The 25,691-nt window shown below is 58.5% G+C and overlaps 9 protein-coding genes and 1 non-coding gene across 10 annotated transcripts; 4 read left to right on the top strand and 6 right to left on the bottom strand.

The window, feature by feature from the left end:
- Nucleotides 1–203: 203 nt before the first annotated feature.
- VDAG_06592 (uncharacterized protein) lies at nucleotides 204–1,825 on the bottom strand (the record flags this gene model as incomplete). Its single annotated transcript, XM_009658970.1, has 3 exons — nucleotides 204–579; nucleotides 659–1,523; nucleotides 1,666–1,825. The coding sequence occupies 3 exons, from the start codon at nucleotides 1,823–1,825 to the stop codon at nucleotides 204–206; spliced, it is 1,401 nt and encodes a 466-aa protein (XP_009657265.1).
- Nucleotides 1,826–2,327: 502 nt separating this feature from the next.
- VDAG_06591 (uncharacterized protein) lies at nucleotides 2,328–4,065 on the top strand (the record flags this gene model as incomplete). Its single annotated transcript, XM_009658969.1, has 2 exons — nucleotides 2,328–3,263; nucleotides 3,340–4,065. 2 exons carry the CDS (start codon nucleotides 2,328–2,330, stop codon nucleotides 4,063–4,065), a joined length of 1,662 nt encoding a protein of 553 aa, XP_009657264.1.
- A 924-nt stretch (nucleotides 4,066–4,989) lies between these two features.
- Nucleotides 4,990–6,198, top strand: VDAG_06590 (alpha/beta hydrolase fold-3 domain-containing protein; the record flags this gene model as incomplete). Its single annotated transcript, XM_009658968.1, has 3 exons — nucleotides 4,990–5,039; nucleotides 5,129–5,144; nucleotides 5,203–6,198. 3 exons carry the CDS (start codon nucleotides 4,990–4,992, stop codon nucleotides 6,196–6,198), a joined length of 1,062 nt encoding a protein of 353 aa, XP_009657263.1.
- A 1,625-nt stretch (nucleotides 6,199–7,823) lies between these two features.
- On the top strand, nucleotides 7,824–8,784 carry VDAG_06589 (uncharacterized protein; the record flags this gene model as incomplete). Its single annotated transcript, XM_009658967.1, has 3 exons — nucleotides 7,824–8,048; nucleotides 8,183–8,326; nucleotides 8,405–8,784. 3 exons carry the CDS (start codon nucleotides 7,824–7,826, stop codon nucleotides 8,441–8,443), a joined length of 408 nt encoding a protein of 135 aa, XP_009657262.1. The 3' UTR covers nucleotides 8,444–8,784.
- Nucleotides 8,785–11,304: 2,520 nt separating this feature from the next.
- Nucleotides 11,305–12,281, bottom strand: VDAG_06588 (uncharacterized protein; the record flags this gene model as incomplete). Its single annotated transcript, XM_009658966.1, has 3 exons — nucleotides 12,024–12,281; nucleotides 11,876–11,935; nucleotides 11,305–11,818 (listed from the first exon to the last, which is right to left on the bottom strand). Exons 1-3 carry the CDS (start codon nucleotides 12,248–12,250, stop codon nucleotides 11,305–11,307), a joined length of 801 nt encoding a protein of 266 aa, XP_009657261.1. The 5' UTR covers nucleotides 12,251–12,281.
- A 3,586-nt stretch (nucleotides 12,282–15,867) lies between these two features.
- VDAG_06587 (uncharacterized protein) lies at nucleotides 15,868–17,582 on the bottom strand (the record flags this gene model as incomplete). Its single annotated transcript, XM_009658965.1, has 4 exons — nucleotides 15,868–16,074; nucleotides 16,167–16,254; nucleotides 16,826–17,101; nucleotides 17,452–17,582. 4 exons carry the CDS (start codon nucleotides 17,580–17,582, stop codon nucleotides 15,868–15,870), a joined length of 702 nt encoding a protein of 233 aa, XP_009657260.1.
- A 288-nt stretch (nucleotides 17,583–17,870) lies between these two features.
- VDAG_20181 lies at nucleotides 17,871–17,968 on the bottom strand. Its single transcript has one exon. It is a non-coding gene; the product is annotated as a tRNA-Arg (tRNA).
- Nucleotides 17,969–19,074: 1,106 nt separating this feature from the next.
- VDAG_06586 (uncharacterized protein) lies at nucleotides 19,075–21,475 on the bottom strand (the record flags this gene model as incomplete). The annotated part of the gene is made up of 3 exons (XM_009658964.1): nucleotides 19,075–20,269; nucleotides 20,359–21,046; nucleotides 21,163–21,475. 3 exons carry the CDS (start codon nucleotides 21,473–21,475, stop codon nucleotides 19,075–19,077), a joined length of 2,196 nt encoding a protein of 731 aa, XP_009657259.1.
- Nucleotides 21,476–23,318: 1,843 nt separating this feature from the next.
- Nucleotides 23,319–24,675, bottom strand: VDAG_06585 (uncharacterized protein; the record flags this gene model as incomplete). Its single annotated transcript, XM_009658963.1, has 1 exon — nucleotides 23,319–24,675. The coding sequence occupies exon 1, from the start codon at nucleotides 24,567–24,569 to the stop codon at nucleotides 23,319–23,321; it is 1,251 nt and encodes a 416-aa protein (XP_009657258.1). The 5' UTR covers nucleotides 24,570–24,675.
- Nucleotides 24,676–25,192: 517 nt separating this feature from the next.
- VDAG_06584 (uncharacterized protein) lies at nucleotides 25,193–25,659 on the top strand. Its single transcript, XM_009658962.1, has one exon. The coding sequence runs from the start codon at nucleotides 25,303–25,305 to the stop codon at nucleotides 25,621–25,623; it is 321 nt and encodes a 106-aa protein (XP_009657257.1). The 5' UTR covers nucleotides 25,193–25,302; the 3' UTR covers nucleotides 25,624–25,659.
- The last annotated feature ends 32 nt before the right edge of the window (nucleotides 25,660–25,691 follow it).

Here is a 25,691-nt window from a genome sequence, read left to right as displayed (position 1 = left end):
ACGCAACAGCAGACTCTCGGCAGGATACCAATTGCAGCAGACGTCAGCTCGACAAGGAAACGGTAAAAGTAGATCAAATACATCTCCCCTCACAGTCTCTATCTGTACATCAGGAGTACGCAAAGCGGAAAACTCCTCCCCACACCCCATGGCCAGTGTCCGAGTAGACACCCTGGCCGGCTCCGATAGCTCGAGCAGACAGACTAGCCGCGCATCGTCTGCTTCTTGGCCGCCTTGCGCGTCTCCTTCTCGCGCTCCTTCTCGAGGTACCGCTTCTGCTGCTTGGCGTCGAGCCCCGCGAGCTCCTGGTCGCGCTTGACCTTCTTGACGCGCTCGCGCTCGGCGTTGCGCTCCTCGGCCACGACGGCATCGGCCTCCTTCTTGAGCTGCGCCACCGCCTCCTCGCGCACGCGGTTGACCTTGCGCAGAATCTCCGGCCGGAACTTGGCCTTGGCCACGAGGCTGTCGGGCAGCTGGAGGAACTGCGTAAAGAGCGGCGTCACCGTCGAGAAGTCATTGTTGCTGGGGATCGTGTACCGCAGGAAGACGCGCTTGCGGGCCGTCGTCGCCTCCTCGAGACTGCGCGCGCTGTGTTAGCTTGTCTCTTTTGGCCTGACCGGTGAAGACAGAAAAAAATGAAAATTGGGAGAGCACTCACGTCCTCGGCTTGTCAATCGGCTGGTCCGACACAATGAGATAGTCAAAAGCATCTCCGGCAAGCTCGACGGCTTGGATGATCTCGGGCGTCAGGAGCTGCTCGGTAATCTCGGCGCTCTCCGTCATGACGGTGGCCCAGTTGGGCAGCTTGCTGTGGTCCTTGGTAAAGGTGATGGAGAGGTCGTAGCGCTCGTCGCGCAGCTGCTTCATGCGGCCCTTGGCGACAATGGCCCAGACGAAGCCGTCGTAGCTGCTCTTGCTGTCCTTGCTGCGCAGCTCGTGCGTGCCCGGCACCTGCGGCACCGTGAGCGTCTCCTTGCCGTCAAAGGGGTAGATGACGGCGTCCATGATGTCGCGCGGCGCGTCGACCGAGTCCCAGAAAAAGTTGAACAGCGTCTCGCCGAGCGAGATCATGGGGTTGAAGCGCTTGATCAGCGTCAGCGTCACGTCGACAAAGGCGACGTTTTGCCGGCCCGTGCCGTAGGCGGCGTACTCGAAGAGCGACTTCTCCTTGAGCACGCCCTCGATGGCCTGCGGGTCCGACTCGACCGTCGACCGGCCCGAGAAGCCGACAGAGGCAAACTCGCTCTTGAGCGCCGGCGCGTGCGCCCTGGCCCAGGCCTTGGACTTGCTGCGGTTGAGCCGCGAGCCGATGAGGTGCACGATGAAGATGACGAGGCCGATGCTGATGACGATGCCCTCGAGCCGGAACTCGTCCAGCGAGTGCCGCTGGTCGACGCGGTACCACCGCGTGAACTGGACGCTCGTCGCCTCGGCGGCGGCCGTGCCGTCGACGGCGGTGGCGCCCACGGGCACCACGGTATCGGTGGGAACGGGGTTGGGCGCCTCGGCGAAGTCTGCAAAGTCTGGAACCTGTCAGTCCGGGGCTGCGATGGAAGATGGGCGACAACGAGCAGTGCCATTGGCTCTGGAGCTCCAGCTCTGGAGCTCCAGCTCTGGAGCTCCGGGCGCTGTCCTCGATCTTGTCACGGACGCCACAATGCGCACATGGTGTCGTGTGCTCGGTGTCTTCTGCTCGGCGCACAGAAGAGATAGGAGGGCGGGAGAAAGTGGCGAGGATGGAGCAAGACATACCAGAATCGGCAGCGGGCACTGCCTTGTCGGCGGCCTTTCCGCCGCCGAAGAAGCTGTTCAGAACATTGGCCATGGTGTCTTGTGCATTTGTCTGTGCCTGTGCCTGTGCCTGGGGCGGGTGGGGGATGTCGAGACGAGCTGCGTTGCAGTGCAATTAGAGACAAAGTTCGGGGGGGGGGGAGGAGCTGAAGACAAGACACCACACACCACCAAGCTGGAACCTTGGGGAATGGGGAAGATTGGCCCTCGCCCGGTGCGATCCCAGTGCGGGCCCAAATCTCATTGGCGAGCCCCCCTTCCAGCCACTGAGAAGCCACTGAAGAGCTTGGGGTGAGTCGCTGACTAAGGCAACCCCGGTTCCAGCCATTGACGTGGGTCGTGCGGAGACGGATCATTGCGCCCGCCGGTCGTCCGGTCGACCGTCCAATGGCAAGTCAACAGCGAACCCCGTCACACACCTCAGTAACAGAAGGAAGGCTCGACGCCGTGGAAGCAGTTTCTCACAAAAAAGAAGGCCACGGGGGATCTTCCCAGAGCAATACTAACGACATCTCACAGCATCAAGCCACATCACCATGCCACGGACGACGTCCCTACGCACATATGGGAAAAAGGCGGCGAGGACGAAGCCTCAACGGGTGCTGGCTGAGCTGCCCCAGACGCCCATGCGCAAACCACGAGAGACCCAAGTGAAGGACAGCGAGGATGACATCGACTTGATTCAAGTCACGGAGAAGATTGCATCCGTCACCATTCGAGATGATACGCCAGAGAGCATCAACGAGCCAGTCACACCACGACGGACATCTCCAAGGAAGTCATGCCGAGCTCCACCATCCCCTGTGGTGGTCATTCAAGATGACGTCGAGGCCAAAGTCGATACTGTCCGTTCACCACCAAAGACACCCGTTGTGACCATCACGGAGCCACACACCTCATCCGAGCCCGCCACTGTCGAGGAGAACCTCCGCGTCCTGACGTGGCATGATGTGTGCCCGCCTGGCGACACAATCACCAAGATTGCCGAAGCCTCGTACGCCGAGGTGTATCGGATCCGCAACGACCGCGGCACCAGCATCATCAAGTGCATTCGCCTCGAGTCACCCATCAAGGCCCAGACCAAAGCCCAGGCGCGCTCCGGCTTGGTCGACGAGGAGCCGCATTCCGAAGACGATCTCCTCGGGGAGCTGCGCATCTCCGAGTGGCTGGCCGACATACCCGGCTTCGTCGTGTACAAGGAGCGCTACATTGTCGAGGGCAAGACGTCCAAGTCGCTGCTCGAGACGCACCAGGCGTTCCAGCGCAAGATGAAGAGGCAGGACCCCGACCGCGCACAGTTCTATCCGAGCCCGAGTCGGTACCTCGAAACGACGCGGTTTCTGGTCGTCGAGCTCGGCGATGCCGGCGTCGCGCTCGAGGACTTTGAGCTGCATCATGTCGACCAGCTGTGGGACATCTTCTTCCTCGTAGCCGTGGCACTGGCGAGGGCGGAGGATCTCATTGCTTTCGAGGTGGGTTTGATTTCCCCCTTCTGCTGCATATTGTTGCATATCCTTACACATCGTATGATCCGCTTACACCAGCCAGCACCGCGACCTCCACGAGGGCAACCTCTGCATCCGGCAGACGTCCCAGCCACGGCCGAGAGACCCTTCGTCATCGGGGCCCAACTTTGGCCACTCTGGCCTCGACATCACCATTCTCGATTACGGCCTGTCCCGCGCTGAAGACTGTCCCGCGACGCTGAGCCTCGACATGGACGACACGATCACGGAACCCGTCGTCGTGGCCCTCGACCTCGAAAAGGACCTCTCCATCTTTACGAGCACCCACGCGCCCCAGTGCAAGGTGTACCGCCAGATGCGCTCCCACCTCGTGCACGGCGACGCCTCGCGCAGGTGCCTCCCGCCGACGGCCCACTCGATCCCGTACCAGGCCGGCATCTCGTGGGACGTCTCGGCGCCCTACACCAACGTCCTCTGGCTCGCGTACACGTACCAGTACATGCTCGGCCACTTTCGCGGCGACAAGAAGGATGCTGCGCGCTGGAAGCGCGACACGGCCCCGATGTGGCGTCACCTCGACCCGGACGCCAAGGCGGCGACGCCCGTGTTCGGGTCGGCGGCCGAGGTCGTGCGGTTCGGCGTCGAGGCCGGCTGGATTGGCGAGGAGCAGATTATGGGCGGCGAGGGCGCGTCCGTCGTAGAGAGGGAGGACAGCATTGTCATCTCTCACGAGGTGGTGGCGGATGGTGACGAGGCCGAAGCCGCGCAGCGGCGGAGCTCACCACGACGGAAAACGGTAGGGTCGTGACGGGACCGCCGGCAGCATTTGCATATTGGATTGGTTTGAGCGAGCGAGCGAGCGAGCTAGCGAGCATGGATGGCATGGCATTGGCATTGGCATGGCGGTTTTTGCATTTATCCATACCCCCCCTTTCTCCCACATGTGCAGACGGAACATAACTCTCACATGTGCGGGCGGAACATTAGAATTTCAATAGACTGGTTGCATTTACGGCTTCAACGAGGGTGTTTGCAAAAGTTTGCCGCTTTATAGGTCTCGCTTCTTCCTCTTCTGAGTTTTCGGTGGTTCGCGTAAGACGCATCCGGCTTCGGTGTCGTAGCAATGGCCGATGGCCGCGGCCCCCCTTCTCAAATCCACTCTGGATCCGGGGGATGTTGAGGGGTAACAAACGGTCGGTCTATTTGAGGAGCCGAGGGTCGCGGAGATGGTGGGGGAGTGGTTCCCAGCATCATCCAGATGATCCACCCCCGTTAGTTTCGTGCTTCTGCCCTCTCACAACGACCGAGGACGCAGATCGCGGACCGTGAAACATAATACGTCCAGAGGTTTCGTGACTTTGGAGGTATAATTGGAGAGTTTCGAGCACATTCGCTCCTTCGCCACGGGCGAAAAGCCAAAACGCAACGGTCCTTAACATCGTGAGGTATCGTCAGGGAAGCAATGTGAAGATGCCGGAACCATGCCTGCCAATGACGCGTTCGCTTTGAGTTGGGTACCTGAGGTAGTCTAGGTACCAGGTAGTCTAGGTACCATCGATCGTTGTTCGTATTAACTATTCGGCTCTCCGATCCCCCTCCGAGTACCCCTCCCTCATCCTAGACACAACCCGAAGAATCAAACATAAAGCCAACTGCCAGGCCCAAACACTCACCACCCATTCCTACATTTGAAAATTACTTTACCAGATAGACTAAGGAAAAATAAAATAAAATGTCGGCCTACGATACAAAGGAAGCCGTGGCAGAGTTGGTGAAACCGGAGTATGTTCCCAATCTTGTCATTAGAGTTTCCAACAACGAACTATCGCCCAAAAAAAAGCATGCGCTGACCAGGAAACTCACCACGAAAGCCCCGAGCTTGCCGAGGTGAGATTCCCCCACCACTGACCCATGCGCTTAACTGTAGCTGAAACAAAGCCAAAAGCTTCTCGCAGGCCGCACGGCGGCCCCGACGCCTTCCTTCTCCGCCAGGGCGGCCGCGTTCAAGGCGAACCCGCCGCCGGCGCCCCCCTCCACGGACATGGAGTACACGAGGGACGTACCCATGCGCGACGGCCGGCTGAGCGAGATGCGCATCTACCAACCCGACAACTCGACGACGGCCGTGCGGCCGCTGTTCGTGCTCGTCCACGGCGGCGGCTTCTGCGTCGGCAACAACCACGCGCCCGGGTTCCGCTCGCGCCTCATCGCCGCCGCCAACGACATGACCGTCGTCAACGTGTCGTACCGGCTGGCGCCGGAGCACCCGTTCCCCGCGGCGCCCAACGACGTCTGGGACGCCGTCGCGTGGCTGAGCGAGCCCGACAACGCGCAGCAGCTCGGCGCCGACCCGGCGCTCGGCTTCTACATCGGCGGCATCTCGGCCGGCGGGAACCTGGCCGCCGTCACGGCGCAGCGCTGGGTCTCGGACAAGCGGACGCCGGCGCTGCGCGGCCTGTGGCTGCACGTGCCCGTGCTCCTCGACGAGCGGATCGTGCCGGCCGCGTACGGGGCGCTCTTCTTCTCGCGCGCGCAGAACGCCGACGCGCTCGTCATCGACCGCGCCGCCGACGACTACGTCCGCGCCGCCTACGCCCCCGACGTCACGTCGCCGCTCTACTCGCCCTTCAACGCCGCGCGGCCCCACGAGGGCATGCCGCGCGTGCACCTGCAGGTCGCGGGCCAGGACCCCGTCCGCGACGACGGCCTCATCTACGAAAAGGCCCTGCGCGCGCACGGCGTCGAGACGAGGCTCGATGTCTATCCTGGTCTGCCGCACGCGTTCGACGGCGTCTTCCCGCAGCTTAAGGCCTCTGACAGGGCCAAGCTGGACATGCTCCAAGGGATCGCCTGGCTCATGGGGAAGACGGTGGATGTGCAGCGGTGTAAGCAGTTGATCGAGGAGTCGCGTGCTGTCGTGCCCTCTGGTCCGCCTCTCTAGGGACATCACGTACTCGGCCCTGTCACTTGGTCATTTGAATTGGTTTGGTAGTGTTGGTCGGTAGTAGACAGTCGGGAGGCACCTGCGGAGCCAAGGAATGGACGGTTCAGGGCTGGTTTGGGGGGCTTGAGACCATGGAAGTGTATATCGAGGGGCTACATGTGGCCCTCTAGCTGTGGAGGGCGTACTTCAGATGTAGTCCGACCCCTTACTTGACTTGACAATTGGCTGCGGATATCGCCTGTGAAAGACCTTCACTCGGCTGCCCAACCGCTCTGACATGCGGTGCGCCGAACGAACCGATACGGGCCGTGAATAGAATCAGAATAAGAGGGCATGCGATCAAGGATCGGCGTCTTCATCTATAACAGATATTTCAGGGCCTACGGTTCTGAACAAGGGAAAGGGACCAGAGCTTAGACAAGTCACGTGTCTACAGCTAGAGCGCTGCCAGCTCTGCCCTACGCCGGTAAGGTGTGTAAGATGGTGCCAGAGGTGTAAGTTGACGGGTTACGGAATTTCCCAACCTAGCTTCGCCAAGCCAAGAGGAAGATACCGGCAAAGTATACGTGGCGAGTATGACCAAGGCTGAGCAGTCGTGTGGAGTTTTGGGCCGACGAAAAAGCTTGTCCCTCTCTTCTACGCGAGACGTCGAAGCAAATATTGTCGAACATGGTCAAACAAGGACTAACAACCCGTAGATGGCCATTCTTGGTGCCAAATGCACTCCTGTATCGACTTGCCAGACAAAATCGTGCGTCTTGTTTGCAAAGCCTTCCGCATATGCATTTGATATATCAATAGGATCCGCTTTTATATCCTCATCGCATAGCCCGGAATGATGGTCAGAATGCAACGGCCGTGGCTCAAAGCTAAAGCCCGCAAAGGCGGGTCCTATACCATGGACCATGAGATTTCCTTTGAACCTGCCAGTTGTGACAGCTCAAATATCCCACAGGCGCGCCTCGCCGAGTTCTTTGAACTTCCTTACTGATTTCTCGAGGTTTTCAAAGAGCTTCGAAGCCCGAGCTGGTTGCATAGTCCGCATACTTGCTTAAAGTGCAAAGGGTCATAGCAGCGTACCATTTGAAGAGTGTCCAGCGTCGGCGAGATCAATCATGTTTCAGGACACTGTTAGCACCCACCCTCAATCGGCCTAATGTTGTTCACGTTGCTTCAAGTGAGAGGCCCCAGGCTTTGGCCCCGTCGCCAGAATGATCCCGCCACCAGGTCCCAGAGCCTTGAAAGTTACTTCAAAGCCTGGTCTTCGACGAGGATTACACCAGGTACACCTCTCACCGAGGCAGTTGCCAGGGCTGTCGCAAGACCAAGGGGTGGTGACGGGGCACCTGTTGTCTGACGAAGAAGTTACGAAGAAATGGCCCAGCTTACGAGTGACTACTTATAAGCAGGGTTCGGATCATAGTCATAGGAGGGCATCGTCTATTCTATCTATCAAGAGACTCCCAAGAGGTCAATAAATACCCTCCCTCACTCGCGAGACTCTGTGACGCGCAAGGCCTGGACAGCACGATCGGGACGTTGCGGTTCCTCGGCCGCGAGCATCATCCGATTGCAAGGGGACAGCACTCGATCAACTGACGGTGACGAACTGTGACTGAGCCATGAGCTTCCAGACTGAGTCGATGCTACAGATGGACAGCATCGCTGGAGTCAATGCCAAGGACTTCAAGACGAAGAACCGCACTCGCTTTTCCCTCTGGGCTTGGGTGTTGCCCGTCCATCTCAGGGGGTCCAAGTCGTTCTTGCAGCCCTGGGTCTTTGCCATGGTATCGACGCTGTACAGTCAGGCTCTATACCTCACGCCGGGCAAGGTCGTCGTTCCCGATGTGCGCGATCTCAGGCTTTTCAAAACGTCGCAAGAGTAGGGGACATCCGGATCCACGAAAGAGTACACTGTGAACAAATATATCCTCCACCGCTAAAGAGCACGCTGGAAATGACACACTGACGTCAAACGTAGCTATGGCCAGGTATCTTTGCTTCGAGGAGTAGCGGATCTCGGCCGGGTGCCTTGTGCAGGTCAACTACGGGACGCTGGCCGCCTTTTTCTGTGATAGTGCCACGATGCGTCAACCTATTCAACACCTGGCCAGTGGCCAGTGGAGTTAGTCGACAACGACGACATCATGTGCTTGACCGTCGCCACAGATCGGGCCATCAAAATGACCACCAAGTGCACCAGGCTTTTGACGCGGCCTCTCAAATTATCTTCATTGTATAGGGTGCTGCGGTGACAGTGACAACAGTTCCTCCCGGTGACTCTTGGCGATGACCAGACGATGTTTGCAACGCCGACGCCCGTATCGTGTAGTGCCGGCTACAAGGAGGCTACCGCGCTCGAGGCATCAATGACTCGCAGCTATAGAACTGCCCGGCCATGTCGGCTACGCGACAGACCTGGCGCGGAAGGTGACACGATTCTCCTCAAGTATCGTCACCGTCATGGCCGAGTTCAATACGCCCGGATCCGTTGACAGGCTACCTGAGCATGCCGTTCAGCTGAATGTTGAGCATCAAGGCCACGTTTTCCGGACCCTCGTCTGTCTTGATTTTTCCGGCGTCGTGGTGCTGCGTTGGCACCGAGCATTATGAGCCTTTGGAAGGCACTCGGGACAGTGGGCCCGCAGCTAGGGCTAAGGTAGGTTGTTAGCCTTTTCAATAAAAGAAACCTCACATCGCAAGAGGAGCCAGAGAGACCTGAACGCTGGATCTACAAGTCGAGATTGCATTCCCCGAGCTTACAGCGTACGACATATACTTTAAAAGGCGGTCGTACTACCACTGGGAAGTTATTTCTCGCCATCTACGTTTCGAAGTAGGCGATACTCAAAAATATGCACACTATAGTCAGTCGTGCTATAGTACTACTACTGTTGAGAACCTACGTGCCGTCGAGTAGAGTTGTGACGAAGCGAGTTGCGTATGTCCACGGCGGCTCGCCGCGGAGGATAACGTTATTCGTACGTTGCGCCTTCGCTACAGTAACGTCACCCCACCACGACAGGTACTGTATCGGGAGACCATCCATTCCCTCTCAAGGTTGGCCAGGGACGCAAAAGTAAGGTTAATCCGTCGAAGAGCCTATATGGTGCACATACCAATTGGCCTGGCACCCCGCCGTGCCATTCTCCCTAGCGAAAGCCATCCCGCTGTCAACCATCCCAAGCCTACCAAGAAATGAAAATTATTTTCACGCCCGTTCGTTCCAGGGCGTCGTCGTCGCTCAGGTGGTGTCATGTCCCTGGCTGGACCTGATTCCCCGCGGCCCCCGCCCCAGGTAACGGACCCCGCACCAGTCAGCCAGCAAAGGGAGGGGAAGGGGAGGGGCAGCCTAGGGGGGGGGCGCGCATTACCTCCCGAGACCCTCACCACGCGTCATGCCCATTCCGACCGCGCTAAGGACCTCAGCAAGGCAGAAGCAAAGACCAGAACCCGCCCCTGGCACTAACAGAGGGGTGAAGCGGAAGAAAAAAAGAAATAGAAAAAAGGAAAAGAAGTTTTTTTTTTTTTTTTTTTTTTTTTTTTTTTTTTAAAAAAAAAAAAAAAAATTTACAGACCCTGGAAACTAAACTGTGGAAACAGACTGTGGAAACAAACTGTGGAAACAAACTTTGGAAACAACGGGAAACAAAACGGTGGAAACAAAACGGTGGAAACAAAACGGTGGAAACACGATAAAGTAAAACAAATTCAGGGGCCGGGTCAGAGAATGAGAGATCGAGAGCGAGGGACTCCACCATCGGTCAAGCAGTAGAATGACATGGTCGACTCTGTGCCTTGATTGACTCGCGTGAGACACACGTCGGGACGAAATTGACCTCCACCTTTCCATGCCGCGAGAGCGACGTCGTGTGCCCGCATGTCGGAGACGAAGATGACCATTGTTGCATTTCCGGTGTGCCACGGCGCGGTACCGTTCGGCCTTGCGTCGCGCAAATGCCAGACAGACAGATCCCGTGCCCGGTCCCCACGCCTCGATGCAAGAGCGGTGTGCGCGACACATCATGGTCACGACTGGACACAGGAATGCACCGTGGCAGACATGCGGGAGACTGCGTGTGTTGAATGAATGGATGGATGAAGGTGAGACGAGACATTTGCCGTCTTGGTCATATTACTATCGTGATGGGTCAAGCAAGTCGCGCTTGACATGTCCCAGCACCAGGCTCATGATGCTACACAGAACCACTGCCCAAAATGTCCACGTAAGATGCAGCCCTCGCTTCTTGCGACCCTCGCTTCTTGCGACCCTCGCTTCTCAATCAGACCAATGCTCCCGTCTAAATGGTACGCTGCTAACAATGCCGTGCCGTAAACGAACCCTCATCGGGCCCGGCCAGATGATCAAGAACTCCGTCCAATGTGTCCGTCCGAAAGCGGACAAGCTGCCCGCAAACTCCCTCGTGAACATGTCCCAGGCCGCCGGTATGACCAAAACGCCATTCCCTCGGCCCCTCTGCACGCAACATCGCATCATTGCTTCCCCAGAGTGTCCAAAGGAGCAATTCCTTCTCGCTCACATGACACTCGGTGCGCCGCAATATATGCAAAGCAACCTGACGAGCCGCCGTGGTGCATCGCTTGCGATCTGGGAGGGGGGTTCAATGAAATGAGGCAACAACGGGTGCCATCCGCGCAGACGCCACCCTGCAGCTGCTGATAAACAGAGGGCACATCTTGGAATAGCCAAGCGGGGAGGACCAGCGAGTCTTCGTGAACCCCCCGGACCCCTCCCACGCCGACGATCAGCTGCGGCGTCGTGGTGGCCCATGGCTCCAGATGTTGGGAAAACCTGGGGGCATGGGCGCTAACCCCGCGCCGAAGGCTGGGGTAACCCCCCTGAGTGCATGGGCGAGACACCTGGGCCGCGGGGGCCGTAACAGGAAACCCTGGCATGGCCCGTCTCGCTCGACCAGGTGACTGCAAAACCAAAACGTCCCCCGCAAATCCTCCGACTCTCATTTCCCTCGTCCGCCAGGGACCGAGTGACCGAGGACGGCAAACAGGAGGGGGGTTGGGTGCGAGTGGGACACCTAGGTTCGGGCGTATGATCGGCGTCCGTCTGTTTGTCCGAGTGCCCCATCAACGCCCCACCATGGGGGTAACGAGTTCAATGCTCTTGGGTCTCGAGTAGCCGGTGGGCCTTCGTGTTGGCAGTGGCCTGTCCATGCCGCTGGTGCTGTAGTTGTAACCGTGACCGGCAGTTCCGTAGCCTGTGTCGTACGTTGAGGAGAAGAAACCAGACCCACTACGTTTGTATGAGGTGCTGGGACTTGTCGCTGCCGTCTTGCTGAAGGGCCAGAGGCTCGGGTGTGAGTCGTCAGGCGACGGTGGGCTCGGCGGATGGACGTTGAGTGATCGCAGCGCAGAAATCGCCGACGAATGGTGCTGCTGGTAATGGCTGCTCATCGTCCCAGGCGATGTTGGCGGAGAAAAGTTGGTCGAGCTAGGGCGGGATGGAGATGCACGGGGAATGATGTCTCTCGGCTCGGAATAGTCCATCGAGTACATCGCATGATGGCTCCCATAGCCACTCGACATACCTCGCTTGTAGGCATCGTCCTGCGCATACGCATCTTGGTCATACAAGCGGCATCTGCGATGGCAGGTCAGCATTGTGAGTCCAAGAGGTACGGGCGGGGTTTCGACTCACGCTTCAGAGCAGTACAGGAACTTGTCGTCATGAGGAAGGAATTGCTTTTCGCAAGCCATGCTGCGAGGCAGACCGTCAGCACAAATCCGTCTGGTTTGGGAGGGTGCATGCAGAAGAGCAAGTCAACAGGTGGTACAAGTGAACGTACCAGAATTGGGGAAAGCTCTCGCGCTCATCGTAGGAATCTTGCCATTCTCGTTCCCTTTCCCTGGGGCTTCGGCCCAACTTTTGTGCTGACGAGTTTGGTGTTGTCCTGCGCGAGAGCGTTGTAGGACGCTTGAAGCGCGAAGGGTCGGTTGCGGTGACAGACCGGCGGACGTCGGTCATGGACGTGTTGCTCACACCATGGCCCGACTTCCTACGACCGTGATGCATTCTGGATTGGTGGCCGTGGGCTCCAGATGAGTCAGGCAGAATGGCCGGCCTAGGTGACGAAGGAGCCTCTCAAGACTTATGTAGGTTGAGTGCAGATGGGGGTTAGGATGCGTTATGTTCCAGTGGGTTCGCAGGTGTCAGCGGGGTGGCAATGGATTTCCGTCAGAGCAGGTGATGGGCAGCCACGGTAGTCAGTCGCAACCTGGGGAAGAGGGTAATAAATCTTTTGAAGAGCTCGTAGTTGATTATGTATCAGACCAGGACTTGTGGATTCGTGACAGGGGGGAAAAAACTCTTTGGAATGAAGCGGCGGCCGTGCAGAGACGGACAAGCTGTGCGTATCTTCCTGGCTGGATGGTGGGCTTCGTTAGGCGACCGTGCCTGAGAGGGAGGCTGCAGGGCGGATACGGAGTTTCGCGCAGCTGCAACGGTGTGTCCCTAAGGAGTGGATAGTGACGGCTATAATGCGTGGAGAAATTTTTCTGGCTATCGACAGTCGATCAGAAAATGCCGTCCCTGTCCGAAACGTGCTGCGGGCAGGCGACAACGATAAATGACCAAGGAGTCTAGAGCTTTGAAGCTCGTGGCGTGTTGGGTGGGCTTGTAGGCGAGGAGGGAAATGTGGATTATATTTGGCCGAGCTGATAAGTCGGGGAAGACCAGGTTGTGCAGGCCGATGCAAGAAACTGGATGCTCAGATGCGCAAGTGTGCTTCGCTGCGTTGTACCTGTGGTTTTCCCACCGCCAGGAGCTAGGTTGATTCGAGAAAATGGACAGAACACGCAGCCGATCGATTGGCGCTCGATGCGGCTGTGTTAGTGATGGGTGAACGGAGAGCGATGCGGTGTACTTTTAGTTGGGTGGATTCCCAGGTCGCTACTGTCGTGCTTGCGTGTGGCTCCAGGTAGGTTTCGGCGGGTGGTATTGGGGCCAGTCGGATGAAGGCACGGGTATACTCTCGTGCCTGAGAGGAAAACGTGACGGTTGTTGGCGGAATCGAGGTCGAGGGCGAGGTGCTCAGTTAGCGGGATCGACGAGAGAGCCCAACTGACCACGAGTGAAGCACGATGACGACAGGGGCAATGCTCCGCTGGTGAAGGGTGGAGGCAGTCGAGGTAAGGGCAGAGAAGCGTATGTCAAGGGACGGGAGCAAGGGTGCGACGACTGGAGGAAGCCGGGGATGACTATGAATATGTACGCGATAGGGCTGGCCTCAGACGCTCTCTGATTTTTTTTATCTCTCTTCGTAGATACGATACGGGCGAGCCTTGTCTTTGGTAACTTGGGTTATTGTGTCTTGGGAAGGAGCCTGTGACTCTTTCAGGTGGTCCACAATTACCCAGTCGGGCGCGATTTCGTGATAAATTTCAAGGTTGACGCAACAAGGCCGCTATTGATACGCCGAAAGCGGAGAGGGAGGCGCTGGCCGCGGTAGGTGACAAGGGCCAATGGGAAGGGGACGAGTGGGCACCTTGAGGACTGCGTGGTACCTGGTGCACTGGTGGACAGAAAGGTACTGGCTTGTGGCTGGATGCCTACAGTACAGTTTCGATGAACTCTGAATGAACAGACGGGGAGCCGGGCCAAGACAAGGGGTCGAACGAAGAAGGTTCTGTCGTGCAATTACTGTTTCGATGATCGTTCGTAGCTCGGGTCGAGCGGGATGCAAGGGATCGGACGAGGCGCAGTATTGAGGAGAGAGTTTTTCTCTCTCTCTCTTTAGACGGGGACCCTTCCTTTCGGCAGGTTCTTTTGTTTGGTTTGGTGCTGGCACGCACGCTTTGTTGCGTATTGTGTGTGTGTGTGTGTGTGTACTTGGCTCTGCAGTCTCGAGTCTTCCTTTCCTCACCGACTTTGTTGATGAACGCTACCAACCCCAAGCGAGGCTTTTGAGGGCAGACTAATCAAAGCAGGATGGAGCCGCCTATTTCGTGCGTGACGTGTGATAGTGTTGTATTTCGTCCCTCGATCGAGATTGACTGAGCAGAATCAGATCAGATGGGGCTCGCATACAGCACCAAGAATGTGTTCTGGCCTGGTGGACAGCACGCGAGTTCATGCTCGTAGTTTGACGACAGAGAGCTCCCAGGGGAAGGCCTGCCAGATATACTTGTAGGTTCTGGAGAGGGGCAGAAGACGGAATCACAGCCAAGCACCTCATCGCAATCGCCTCGGCGTTCTAGGCTGGCTGGCTGACCGACCCCTGTTCCTGACAGAAGGCGGGGTGCTTGAGAGGCTGCGTCTTGCGTGGGATGATGGGCAATGTCGAGCGAGCTGAGGAGGAGGCAAGGTGGGCAAAGGTGGGATGCATACTTGGTATGGGAAGCCTCGGACGGGTAAAAAGACGAATAAAGGCATGGCGATGTGATAGCAGGGAAAAGCAGGGGACGAGGGAGGAGGGAGGGGAGGGTGTGCTGGAGGGAAGGCGTCAGGGTCAGCAGGGGTTCATGGCCCTGCCCTGCCTGCCTGTTCCTGCTGCATCGTGCCTGCCCGCCATCATGAGGCATCTATCTATCTACCACCTGGTCAGGTAGGTACCTACCTACCTAAGGCAAGCGGGCGACACGTTGAGAGGGGGTTCATGGTACGCTGGGAAGTCACGACCCCAACAGTTGCACTTTCCCATGTCCTAAGCAAGATAAGGTAGGCATCCATTCAGTTCTAGGCAGCAAATATCTTTCTCTTCTCATTCCTCATGGACAAGCCATCATGATCTCGCTCCATGACCCTCACACGCGAGCCTCTCCTGACACAACAGTCAGGTTACCAAGAGGCATACCAAGTCGACATAACGCATGCCGGGAAACGCAGGCTACGCTACATCCAGGTACCGGTACCATTCAACATTCATGGCCAGCACAGGCACATGATGCACGCCGCGTTGTCTGGACCTGAGCCACCAAACACCCACTTGCCCCGCTTGACCTGGCACCCATCACCTGGCATCCATTTCACGCCGTCTGGTCCCCGTCATCACGATGGACAAGCTCCAGATCGTCGTCAACGTTCAGACCATCGTAATGCACTACGTAACCCGTATGGGCTCCATCGTGTTTCGTAATCCTTCCTTTGTTTTTCTCCTGGCCGCCCCATCAAGGTACCGCGTCCTAGCTGGTGTCAATATCGAACGTTCGACATTCTGGGCTCTCAAGGCCCTCTGCTTTGCTCCGTGGACCAGCATTTGCTGCAACAATTCTCGGCCGCGAACCCGAGCTCCAGTTTTATGGTGTGATTGACCCTGAACCCACGCCCGCCGCTCACCTCATCCACCACCATGGGTGCGTTGGCCCCACTGCGCGTCGGCACAATCAAAGTGCCGAGACGGACTGAGCCACGAAGCTTGTGCCGCCGAACTGGAGATCCGCACGCGTATCGGCCAACTACGGTGACTCGGTGTCTCGTCTACGGACCGACATGCGATCGACGCCGCCGCCGAACCCTGACCGGCTCGACCCTGGTGACCTATTGCGATAGCAGGCTCACAGCACGGCAAGGAAAAGGAAACATGTCCGACTGTGTGTTTCGGGACTTCGGTAGGTATCATCGGTCCAAGTAGACCATTCCGCCCATACGAGTGACACCTCGATGGCGCGGTATGGCGTATCTACCGACATCACTCATCCGATGTTTCCTGGCAACACGTATGCCGGTCCATGACGTTCTGTCAAAAGCGTCACATAGTCAGCGGCACCGACGGGCGCCATCGCTTCGTCAGGTGCGTCTGCCTGGCTGTTGGGCGATAAAAGGGCTACAACGGACTTGCCGCCGACAAATATGTACCTTTGGTTGGGTATGCGGACTCGCATCACACATCGCTCCGCACTCTAACAGCTGCCACTATCGCGAATCCACTGGACGTAAATCGTGTCGACTTGTGCAATGCCAATTAATCTACGTCCACCTTCACCAAAATTACCATGTTGACGGATTTCACCGGCAGAGGCACGTCATCGGTTTGGGCTTGGCCGAAATTGCGGCCATGACAGGATTTCGTGGGGGCTCGCCTACAGTTGGCATAATCAAGCGCAGCAACCACTTTCCGTGGGCATCCATCACCCGTTGGTTCAAGTACAAATGAGGATGAGGGGCGGGGGCAACCAGACGCTGGCTGTTCCATGCTGGTTCGATGCGTTCCCCACTCAGCTTACAGCGCCTGCATCACACTTTCAGGCTGGGACAGAGGGTTGCATTCATGCAATGGCTATGCGGGAGATCCGAATCAGGGTGCGAGCATTGCGTCCCTCTGATGCCGCTGCGGTGGCAGACCACATCGCCGAGCGTGCCAATCCCCCACTCTCTATGCTTCGGCTTGCTGTTTTAGGTCGCTGGCAGCTGCCTGTGAAGCTTTCCTAGCTGTCGACGTTAAGTTCCTCCCCGACCAGATTGGAGGACCAGCACACACCTCACCCCACGCTTGAAACAAACGACCACACCATTAGGGTCGTATCCGAGAATATATGGCTGTCTGGGCTAAGCTGTACATGGTACAGTAGGGGCTTGGATGACATTCCAGTCGCAGGTTGCACCATGTTGCACCATCCAGGTGACCTAAACTCAACACCCTGAGAGGCTCACATGTAGCGCTGAAGGGTGAGCACGGACAGCCCACGCTGGACTGTGTGCACATTGCTCCGATGACCATTGAGGTCGAGGTCGCCCACGATATTCTGAGCCTGGTACTCTTGGGCACAGACTGATAGTGACGCCCAATGTGAGAAGCGACCGGATAGCTTCGGGTTAGGTACCTTGTGTTGGTCCTCAGGGGCACGTTGGTTGCAACGGATGTTAACAGCAGCAGTTCCATGCGGGCCCTGCAAGATAAGAACATTCTGCCACTGACGAACCATGAAGCTATGCTCATGAACGGCAGGCCAATACGACGCTGGAGAATGTTTAAGAGCCGCTGTCGCCGCCATAGCAATAAGCGCTGTTGTGCGATAAGCTGCACAGTAAACGGATGTATGGCCAGGCACGCGGCAGTAGTTGGCATATGGAACAGCTTCATGCTATCTTCTTGATCACGTCGCTTCTTTACCCCAGTCTAGCTACAATCCTTGGCATCTGAACTTTCACGCGATACTGTCATCGTCGTTGCCGTGGATCTTCAAGCAGCAAGCCACCGAAGAAACATCAACTTCAGAGTGCGTCATTGGGTGCCGAGCTTTGCGGCCTCGGTGCGGGCGACTTTCCAATCTACCTACTCATTCCTTATCGTCGAAATGGTCACAAGAGCTCCTCCCTGGGAGCGGGGCACCCACCCTTCGGCGTACGAGGACCCTCGCCCGCTGCCTGCCGCCATGGCACCCGGGTGTTTATCGCGATTGCGGTACATTTTCACGTCGATCCCTTGAGATCAGCACCGGTGTGGGTGAAGCCTCCTGGATCCCCTACACCCACCGAAATCACTACCGCTGAGGATAGAACTGGTCTAGAACACTTGACAGCTGCGGTGAAACAGTCGTCAATGCCTGCCAAGGCCCTCACGCATCATATGCCGTATACTCGTGCCGTATACTCGTGCCGTATACTCGTTTGATTTATGGTGCCCCAGTTCTGGTGGGTAGGTCACAGTGCCCAAAAGGAACAGTCGAGTTGATCGTGAAATGTAGTAAAAAGAAATTGACCACGGCAGGGCTCGAACCTGCAATCTCCTGATAACATCAAATGCTCGAAAACATCAATTCGTAGTCAGACGCCTTGCCATTGGGCCACGCGGCCGACTGCTTGATAATGCGCTATCCAAATTAGATACGTATCCCATTCACAGTCTCTACTGTGCAGGCCATGTTTCTGTTGAGTACCTATCCAACTTGACATCCAGTATGCCAGGTTGCTGCCACAATCAATTGTATCAAGAAGGAAGACGTCAAAGCACGATCCAGAATGCAATGTAATTTGATTTTCAGGCGGTATATTCGTCTTCTCCACCCCGGAGCTGCAGATACCTACCTGATGTGGCTTCATGTTACTCAGTTATCCAAAGGGTTCCAGCTATTCGTAGGGCATTCATGTGCAAAGCTATTCATCCAAGGGGTCAGTCAGGGAAGCTGACCCCCACGGCTCTGGAGCGTGCAGTGCCTCTGCAACTATATTACCAAGAGCTGGCGTACGGGTTCGCTCACGGTGAACGAGAGTTATTGTCGGGTCTCCATGCCTGCACAACAAGAGTTCTAGGGCCCAGACTAGAAGACATTCATCACCAGACACACCGAAGTGGTCCTTGAACCACAAACTTCAGGTCGATCAAGAGGCTCCAGCTACCCCAGACTTCGCATCTGCAGGAACCTAGTAAGGCGTCGGCGGCTGTGGACGGAACCGAGTGGTAGCTCATTGCGTGCTTTTCAGGGGAAATTCTGCGATGCGGGAGCAGCGTCACGCGACCGTACCCGGGGCTTCCGTCATCGACCCTAGAAGCCGTCCATTGGGGCTCACACTGCACGTCTGGGGTGGGCGGGGTGAAAATTTTCGATTGATGGCGAACCGAGACTATAAGTTACGAACCGATCGTTGACGCCATCCATCCGCCTCGCACACCTCACGATCATGGCGACACACCGCATCGCTAGCACCAATATGACACGCCTACGGGTAAAGTTCGACAGGGTCCGTGGTGGAGGTGTCCCGAAATGGATTCCCACAGAAAACGCAGTCAAGACTAAAATGACCACATCGGGCCGCTTCGTCTACCGATACAGATACACCCGCTGGAAAACGTGACTGAAGACGCGGGAATAGCGAGCTCTGATGCCATCCAGGCGACATGATGAGACGACGTCGGTCGATGTGAGATACTTGGCGCGAAAGCCGGCCCCTGGTGGAACACGTCACCGATGATAGTAGGTCTCGTGTCGAGGGCTCATGCCGCCGTCGCCTTCGGACCACGCCGAGTTGGAGTCCCGTGGCAAGCCGTTACTCAGCGACTGTTCACTGCCTGGTGTGGCGGGACTGTACTGTTGGCGCTGCTGCTGCTGCTGCTGATATTGTTGCTGTAAGTGCTGCTGCTGCCCGGGCTGTAGGCCGGGCGAGTGCATCGGGCTGACGCCCGTAGTCGTCGCGCTCCGCTGATGGCCTGGTGAGACCTGCACCATGCTGACGTGAGGCACCCACGCGACGTCGGCTTTGGGCAACCCGTTGACTTCGTGCGCTGGCATCGACGTCTGCACGTGATGGTGCTGCGGAGACGCCTGCTCGGCAAAGTACCCAGGCTGGTACTGCCTCTGCCCAGTATCAGACGGCAGCTCGACGGGCGGCCCGACATATGGCGGAACGGTCTGCGGTCGAGACAGGACCTGCACGTGGGGCGAAGGGCTCGACGAAAAGGTCGTCGTCTGGGTAGGAGACCACGCCATCTCGGACGTCGGGGCGTGGTAGGGCGCCACCGCCTGCTGGAACTGCGCTTTCCGCTTCGCCCTGCGGCGCCGAGCGATGCAGCAGCCGCCTGCGAACAGCGCCGCGAGGAGAGCGAGGCCGCCGAGCGCAATGCCGACAATAGTACCCGTCGGCAGGACCGGTGCCGAACCCGCTCCTCCATCGCCGTCGGCGCCGCGCTCAACGTCCCGCGTGGGCGTCCGCGCCGCCACGTCCGCCTTGCGCGTCATGAGCACGGCCAGGTCGCGGTGCCCGAATCCGGACGCCGGCGCCGTCTTGGTGGCACCACCAGTGGCTGCGCCGCCGATGACGGAGATTATGTCGGTGGGCACGGCGTACGACGTCTTGTTCGGGGCAAAGAGCTCCCAGGGGCTGCTGTTGTTGTTCTGGCGGCCGAGGTCGGCATTGTGCGTGCCCCACTGGCCCGGCGTGTCGCAGTCCTGCGTCGTGGGAAAGCTGCCGCCGATGATGAGCATCTGGGCGCCGCCGGGCGCCATGTTGCACGACAGGGAGTGGTGCGGAAAGTCGCCGGTATCGGTGGAATTGGGATACATTTTGATCCAGGTGAACGACGGCATGGACAAGATGTAGAGGTCGTCGAAGCCGGCGCCGGGCTCATCCTCGGGCGGCGGAGCTCCGCCATAGAGATATCTTGGGTGACCCTGTCAGTCTCGAAGATCCGGAGATTCGAGTGTTTTCATCGAACAGACAGCAGAGTCAAGGGCTAGGTTGGCACTCACATGTTATACGAGGACTGATCTTCCGCCCAGGTCACGCCAGCGCAGAAGCGCCTCCTCCTCTCCGGCGTCGTGCCCGTCGTCTCCTGGGTATACCACTTGCTGCTCAGCACGTCGTACAGAAACACCTCGTCCATGGGCTGCGCCGTGGTCGTCCCGTTCTGGTACAGATCCTGCACGCCGCCGAGGTATACCAGCATGCCGGCGTCGCCGGCGGGGATGTACACCATGGCGCCCTCGGCGCGCCGGATCGCGTCCGGACCCGTGACGTTGGCCCATTCGTTCGAGTCCATCGAGTACCGGACGAGCCCCGTTATGGCGACGGGCGGGCCGGCGCCCCAATCGGGAACCGAGGCGTTGCTGAGCCAGCCGCCGAAATGGTAGCCCTCGCCGCGGCTCGACACGGCGACGCCGGCGCCGTAGCTCGCGCTCCGGATGTCGCGGCTGAGCGGCGGGCCGAGGGCGTCCCATTGATCGTGGAGGATGTCGTAGGCGAAGAGCTCAAAGTGCGCTGACGGGGCGTCCTGGAGGTACTCACCGCCGAAGAGGTAGATTCTCTTGTTCACGTCGTCGCCCCACAGCGCGCCGCCGTGGACGCTCGGGATCGTCGCGTTCTTGCTGAGGTTTGCGTGCAGCTGTGGCATGCCCGACTCGGCGACCTCGGTGAGGTCCTGGTAGAGCAGCCATGTGTCTGTCGGACGTGGTGTCAGTCATGTACAGATGAAACTTGACGCCGTGGAACGGCTTTGACAGCGAAGCGCACCACAGCCGGCGTCTGAGGACGATGGGGGACCCAGGCAAACGTACTCGTGTAATTGCCAGCCACAGGGCTCCAATTCAGGATGCCTCCGTCGATGAAGAGCTTATCGTCAACGACGGCCGTCTGGTGCCCGAAGCGTCGGCAAAAGTCGCTCACGGGATCTCTCTGCTGCGCAGACGGCTGGACAAAGAGGAGCAGCAGAAACGAGAGGACCAGCGACGACGTCCGGATTGCAGATGCGGCGCAGCGCTGTGAGGATGAGGAGGCGAGAGCGTGCCTCCCGGACGGGTTTGTGCGAGATGACGGAGACGGAGCGTGCCCTGCTGTGGGCAGGCTCAGACGAAGAGTGGGCGTGCTCATTGTCGTGCCGGAATAGGTTCCGTCAGGCGGACATTCTTGCTGTGGTTTCCTACTCTTTTGTTTTCTTTTGGGACTCGCACTTGCTCTCTAGACACAGGAACGACAGACGATGTAGTTTTGGTTCTCCGTCTGGTTCGCGTTGGAGGTGGTTGGTGGATGTGCCCACGGAGACGAATGTGAAGAGGGAGGGAGGGAGGAGGAAAGACGAAACTTCAGACTCCCGGGCTTGGGTGTGAATCGAGCAGACGACAGGACTCGTGGCTGCATATGAGGATGGAAGATGGCTTACCGCCAGTGGACGACTCGACGGGAACAGGACTGGTCGTGGAAGGGGAGGGAATGGTAAGGGGTGGGCAGTGAAGATCGATCGTCGTAGGGCGGCCGACCACGAGACGGGAGGACAGGCAGGCCTAACGTGCTGCACTCGGGGGACCCGCGGAACCAGACCAGACGAAGACCGTACGCGATAGGACCGGGTGGCGAGCTGGGCTGGGAAGGTCAGTAGAGGTGCTTCTGGCCCCCTCCCTCCTCTCTCGCCGGGTTGAGCGCCACGACGCCAAGAAAGCGGCTTCGCTGTCTATCGTTCTGCTGTGCTCGACGACGAGACCGGGGGGTAGGAGCAATGTGGAGGGTATCGATGGCCCTGTCTAGGGCACCCTACGCCACGCTGAAACGGACGAACTGCCGGCGGCCATGTATGGCGGCTTTGGGACACAGGGCCCCCGAGAGGACGGCAGCGAGCTATTGGGGAGGAGGAAACGAGGACGAAAAGACCTGTCTGGCCCGACAGGCCGTCACTTCATGGCACGACGATGAACGGCGGAACGTCCCGCTAACGAAGAATGGTGCGAGGCGAGTGGATATGGACAGGATTAATCATGGTATTCTCAGTGCTCTGAGCGCAGCTCTTATCGTGCAGTGACCGGAAGTCTTTGCTCAATGTACGCAGCAGGCAGCCGAAGGGGGGGGGGGGGGGGCAGAGCGCCCACGTCGTACAAGCCAGGGTTGGGAGTGTGATTGAAAGGGGCGAGGAGTCCATGCTCGGCAAGCGACAGCGACCAGACGAACGGAGCCCAAGGTCCTGGGGCGGGATACGAAGAATTGAGGGCGGGCTTCGAGGGGATGCCGATTCACCAGGACCCGACCAGACCAGATCACAGGAATCATCATGTCTGGCGAAGCAAATGAGCCCTATGGCTGCCGGACTGCTGGCTGGGACCAATCGCGAGGCTCGGCACGGCACTTCAGCTTGCCGCTGGTGTGGCTTTTCTCCGACAGGTTGCAGCTGTTCGTGTGAGAAGAGGGTGGGGAGGGGTCGAAGCTCACTTGTTGTCCGTCAGACGTCGTTCGCTGGATCGCCGTGATGACCTGGCAGGGCTGATGAGAAAACATGCTTGTGATACTGTCCGTGTGACGCCGCTGCCAGGCTTTTCTGCAAGGTCCACGGTGGAGATCGATGGGGCCTGGCTGGGTTGTTTCTGTGAGAGATCTGGTCTGTGAGATACCTGGTCTGTGAGATATCGCTGGGACTGTCGGCAATGATGTGGTAGTGTGGGGAGGGCAGAGAAAGACGAAGAAGAAAAGAAAAGAAAAGAAAAGAAAAGAAAAGGGAGAGAGCCGAGCTACATCGTGGTTCATTTGGAGACTTCCAGTTCTTCCAGTCGGCTGGGGTCCCTTCACCATGCATCATCACACATGTACAGCCACGCCGCTCGGCTCGGCTAGGCAGAAATACAGAAAGCAGTTGCTGGAGGGTCCATCCGTAGGGCAACCAATGCGATGAGGGGGTATATTGCTCTCTTCTGCTCGTTTCACGCGGAGCCCATCTGCTCGATTCATTGATTCATGAACTCGCTGCCTGCGGCTGGCGGCCTGCGGGCGCGAGCTGCTCTATGGAAGAACCAGCAACGGCGGCATCGCTATCGAGTGCCACCAGAAGCTTCGATGCGCTGCCGTCGAATGAAATGCTGCCATCATCGGCCTTGACGAGCACAGCCCTCAGATTCTGCAGCATCAGATCCGGAATCGCGGCCAATGCCCCCTCCCTCGATGTCGATGCTCGCCAGTAGCCACTGCCAGCACCAAGGCTGAGATAGCGCGTCAGCGCGCGTCCCTGTCGAGCCTCGGCGGCCAGCACAAGTCCTGCGCCGCAGAGGTGAAGGCCCAGCTCGACGCCGTCGGCATGAAACCTCGCATGCAGGTTGTTGAGGAAGACGAGCTGGTCCAGTGCATTCTCGGGCGTCAGCAACCCTTCCATCGTCCTTGCCAGCTCTTCCTTTCTCTTGGCGAGGATGGCGACTCCCGTCTCCGTCTGTAAAATTGCTGTGACGAGCCTCTTCCATGACAAGAAGCCCGACCACTCAGGCCGCTGCTGGCCGGCGTTGGCGCTGCTACCGCCCGTCTCAGCATCAAGCTTTGTCGTCTCGCGCGGTTCGATGCGGCTCTCGAGAGCGACTGCGTCAGGCGGCAGCGTCTCGTCGAGTTGCGCCTGGCGGTGGAGCAGCCACTCAAGCAGGCGCTCGCCCTGCGCGGCGCTCGAGGGAATGGCGTTTTGCCTGACGACAATGGCGAGCTCCTCGACGGCCGACGGGCTCTTTGCCGCGGCTCCTGGCGACGCTTGGGCGCCCTCTTTCGCCGGCCGGACGCCCAGCAGAGCGCCGGCGAAGAGGTCGAGCTCGCCGACGCGCCACTTGCGCGAGGACCTCGCGCCGTGGGCCTCGGCGAAGAGAAAGTTGGCGCGGCGGAACTCGGGGGAGAAGTCGCGGGCTGCCTGCTTGAGGGCGTCGCGGGTCGGGTTCGCGGCCCAGGCGGCCCTTTGACGGGCGTCGTCGGCCGCGTCATCGTAGGGGCGGACGTAGCGGCTCTCGTAGGCGTCGAGATCGAGGAGCAGGTTGGAGATGGCGAAGGGGGTCCAGCCCGGGGGTGGCGGCGCCGGCTTGCGGGGTTTGATGGGAGATAGACCGATGCCTTTTGGCGTGTAGTTTGTTGGATAGATCCGTTGGGCGTGGCAGGGTGCAGATGTGTGAATGGGAGCCGTTGAGATGTGAGGGATGGCGGCTGGCGCGGGGAGCACGCGGCTGAAGAGGCGGTTCATTGTAGCGGGGGCGGGCGGGCGTGAGCCCAGGATGTCAAGGTGTCCTTATTCGTGATCCAGCATCAGGGATCCCGGGGCGATATTGAACCGAGGGTTTTGAAGCATGAACTGAGCTAGGGCAAGACGAGGTGGAAGAAGATACTGGGCCAGAGGTTGAGGCGCCAGACGACACGAGGCAGGCGCATGAGATGAGATGAGAGGTGGCGGCACGAGCCACCTTGGCGGCGAGAGCCACTGGATCCACTAACCGGAGCACTAGGAAAGACGAAAACGCGGGGAGACCCGCTGGAGGGCCCGCTGCTGTTTGCCCTGTAAGGTGAGCTATGTATGTACTGGAACTTCCTTCATTGGCCATGTGCATATTTTGGATGTCGTCTGAATTTTCCTAGCAACGGCCTCCACGACTTGGGCACTCATATATAATGATAAACTCGAGGAAATCACAACCGACAGCGCTGTGGCTAAACTTTGCACGATTGTTATTCAACTTGAAGCCCGAAACTCGGATGTGGCTGGTCGCCCCGATACATGCGCTTAAGCGAGGGCCCTCATGGTGGAGCCAAACTTCACGCAAAGCCTCTGCCCGTTGCATCATCCTCCCAGAGCATCAACTTTACCACCCACGCCAACCTCACCCCCCATCTCGACTGCGCTGCACCTCCCAGACCAACCCCGATCAACCGAGAACGCTTTTCAAGCACGTAAACCACAATAACCACCTGCAAACCCCACCATGCCGCCCGCAAAGAAGAGAAAGACGGCCGCCGCCGCCAAGGCAGAAAAGGCTCTCGACGCCGACGTCCCAGCCGAACAGCCCGCGACCAACACCACAGACGCCACCCAAGACGAGCCCTCACAAGAAGACGCGGCGCCGGCCGAAGAAACCACACAAGCAGGTCCCTCGGCAGCGGCACCACCACCACCACCACCCACAGCAGAGGCCGCGGCCGACTCAGACACGCCGGCAGCGACCCCGATCAACCCCGCCTCCAAGGCCGCCGACAGCATGGCGCGCGTCAAGACGCTGCAAGCCCGCGCCAAGTCGTCGTCCTGACTCTTACCTCAGAGAGGCGACGCTCGAGTCGCAGCGACTTCGCCTGACGAGCAGTCGCAGCTGACGAG

Source organism: Verticillium dahliae, genomic scaffold (genome assembly GCF_000150675.1).
Source record: "Verticillium dahliae VdLs.17 supercont1.12 genomic scaffold, whole genome shotgun sequence".
Classification (NCBI taxonomy): Eukaryota; Fungi; Ascomycota; class Sordariomycetes; order Glomerellales; family Plectosphaerellaceae; genus Verticillium; species Verticillium dahliae.
Note: the sequence above shows the minus strand (reverse complement) of the source record. Positions and strands in the feature narration are given on the sequence as shown.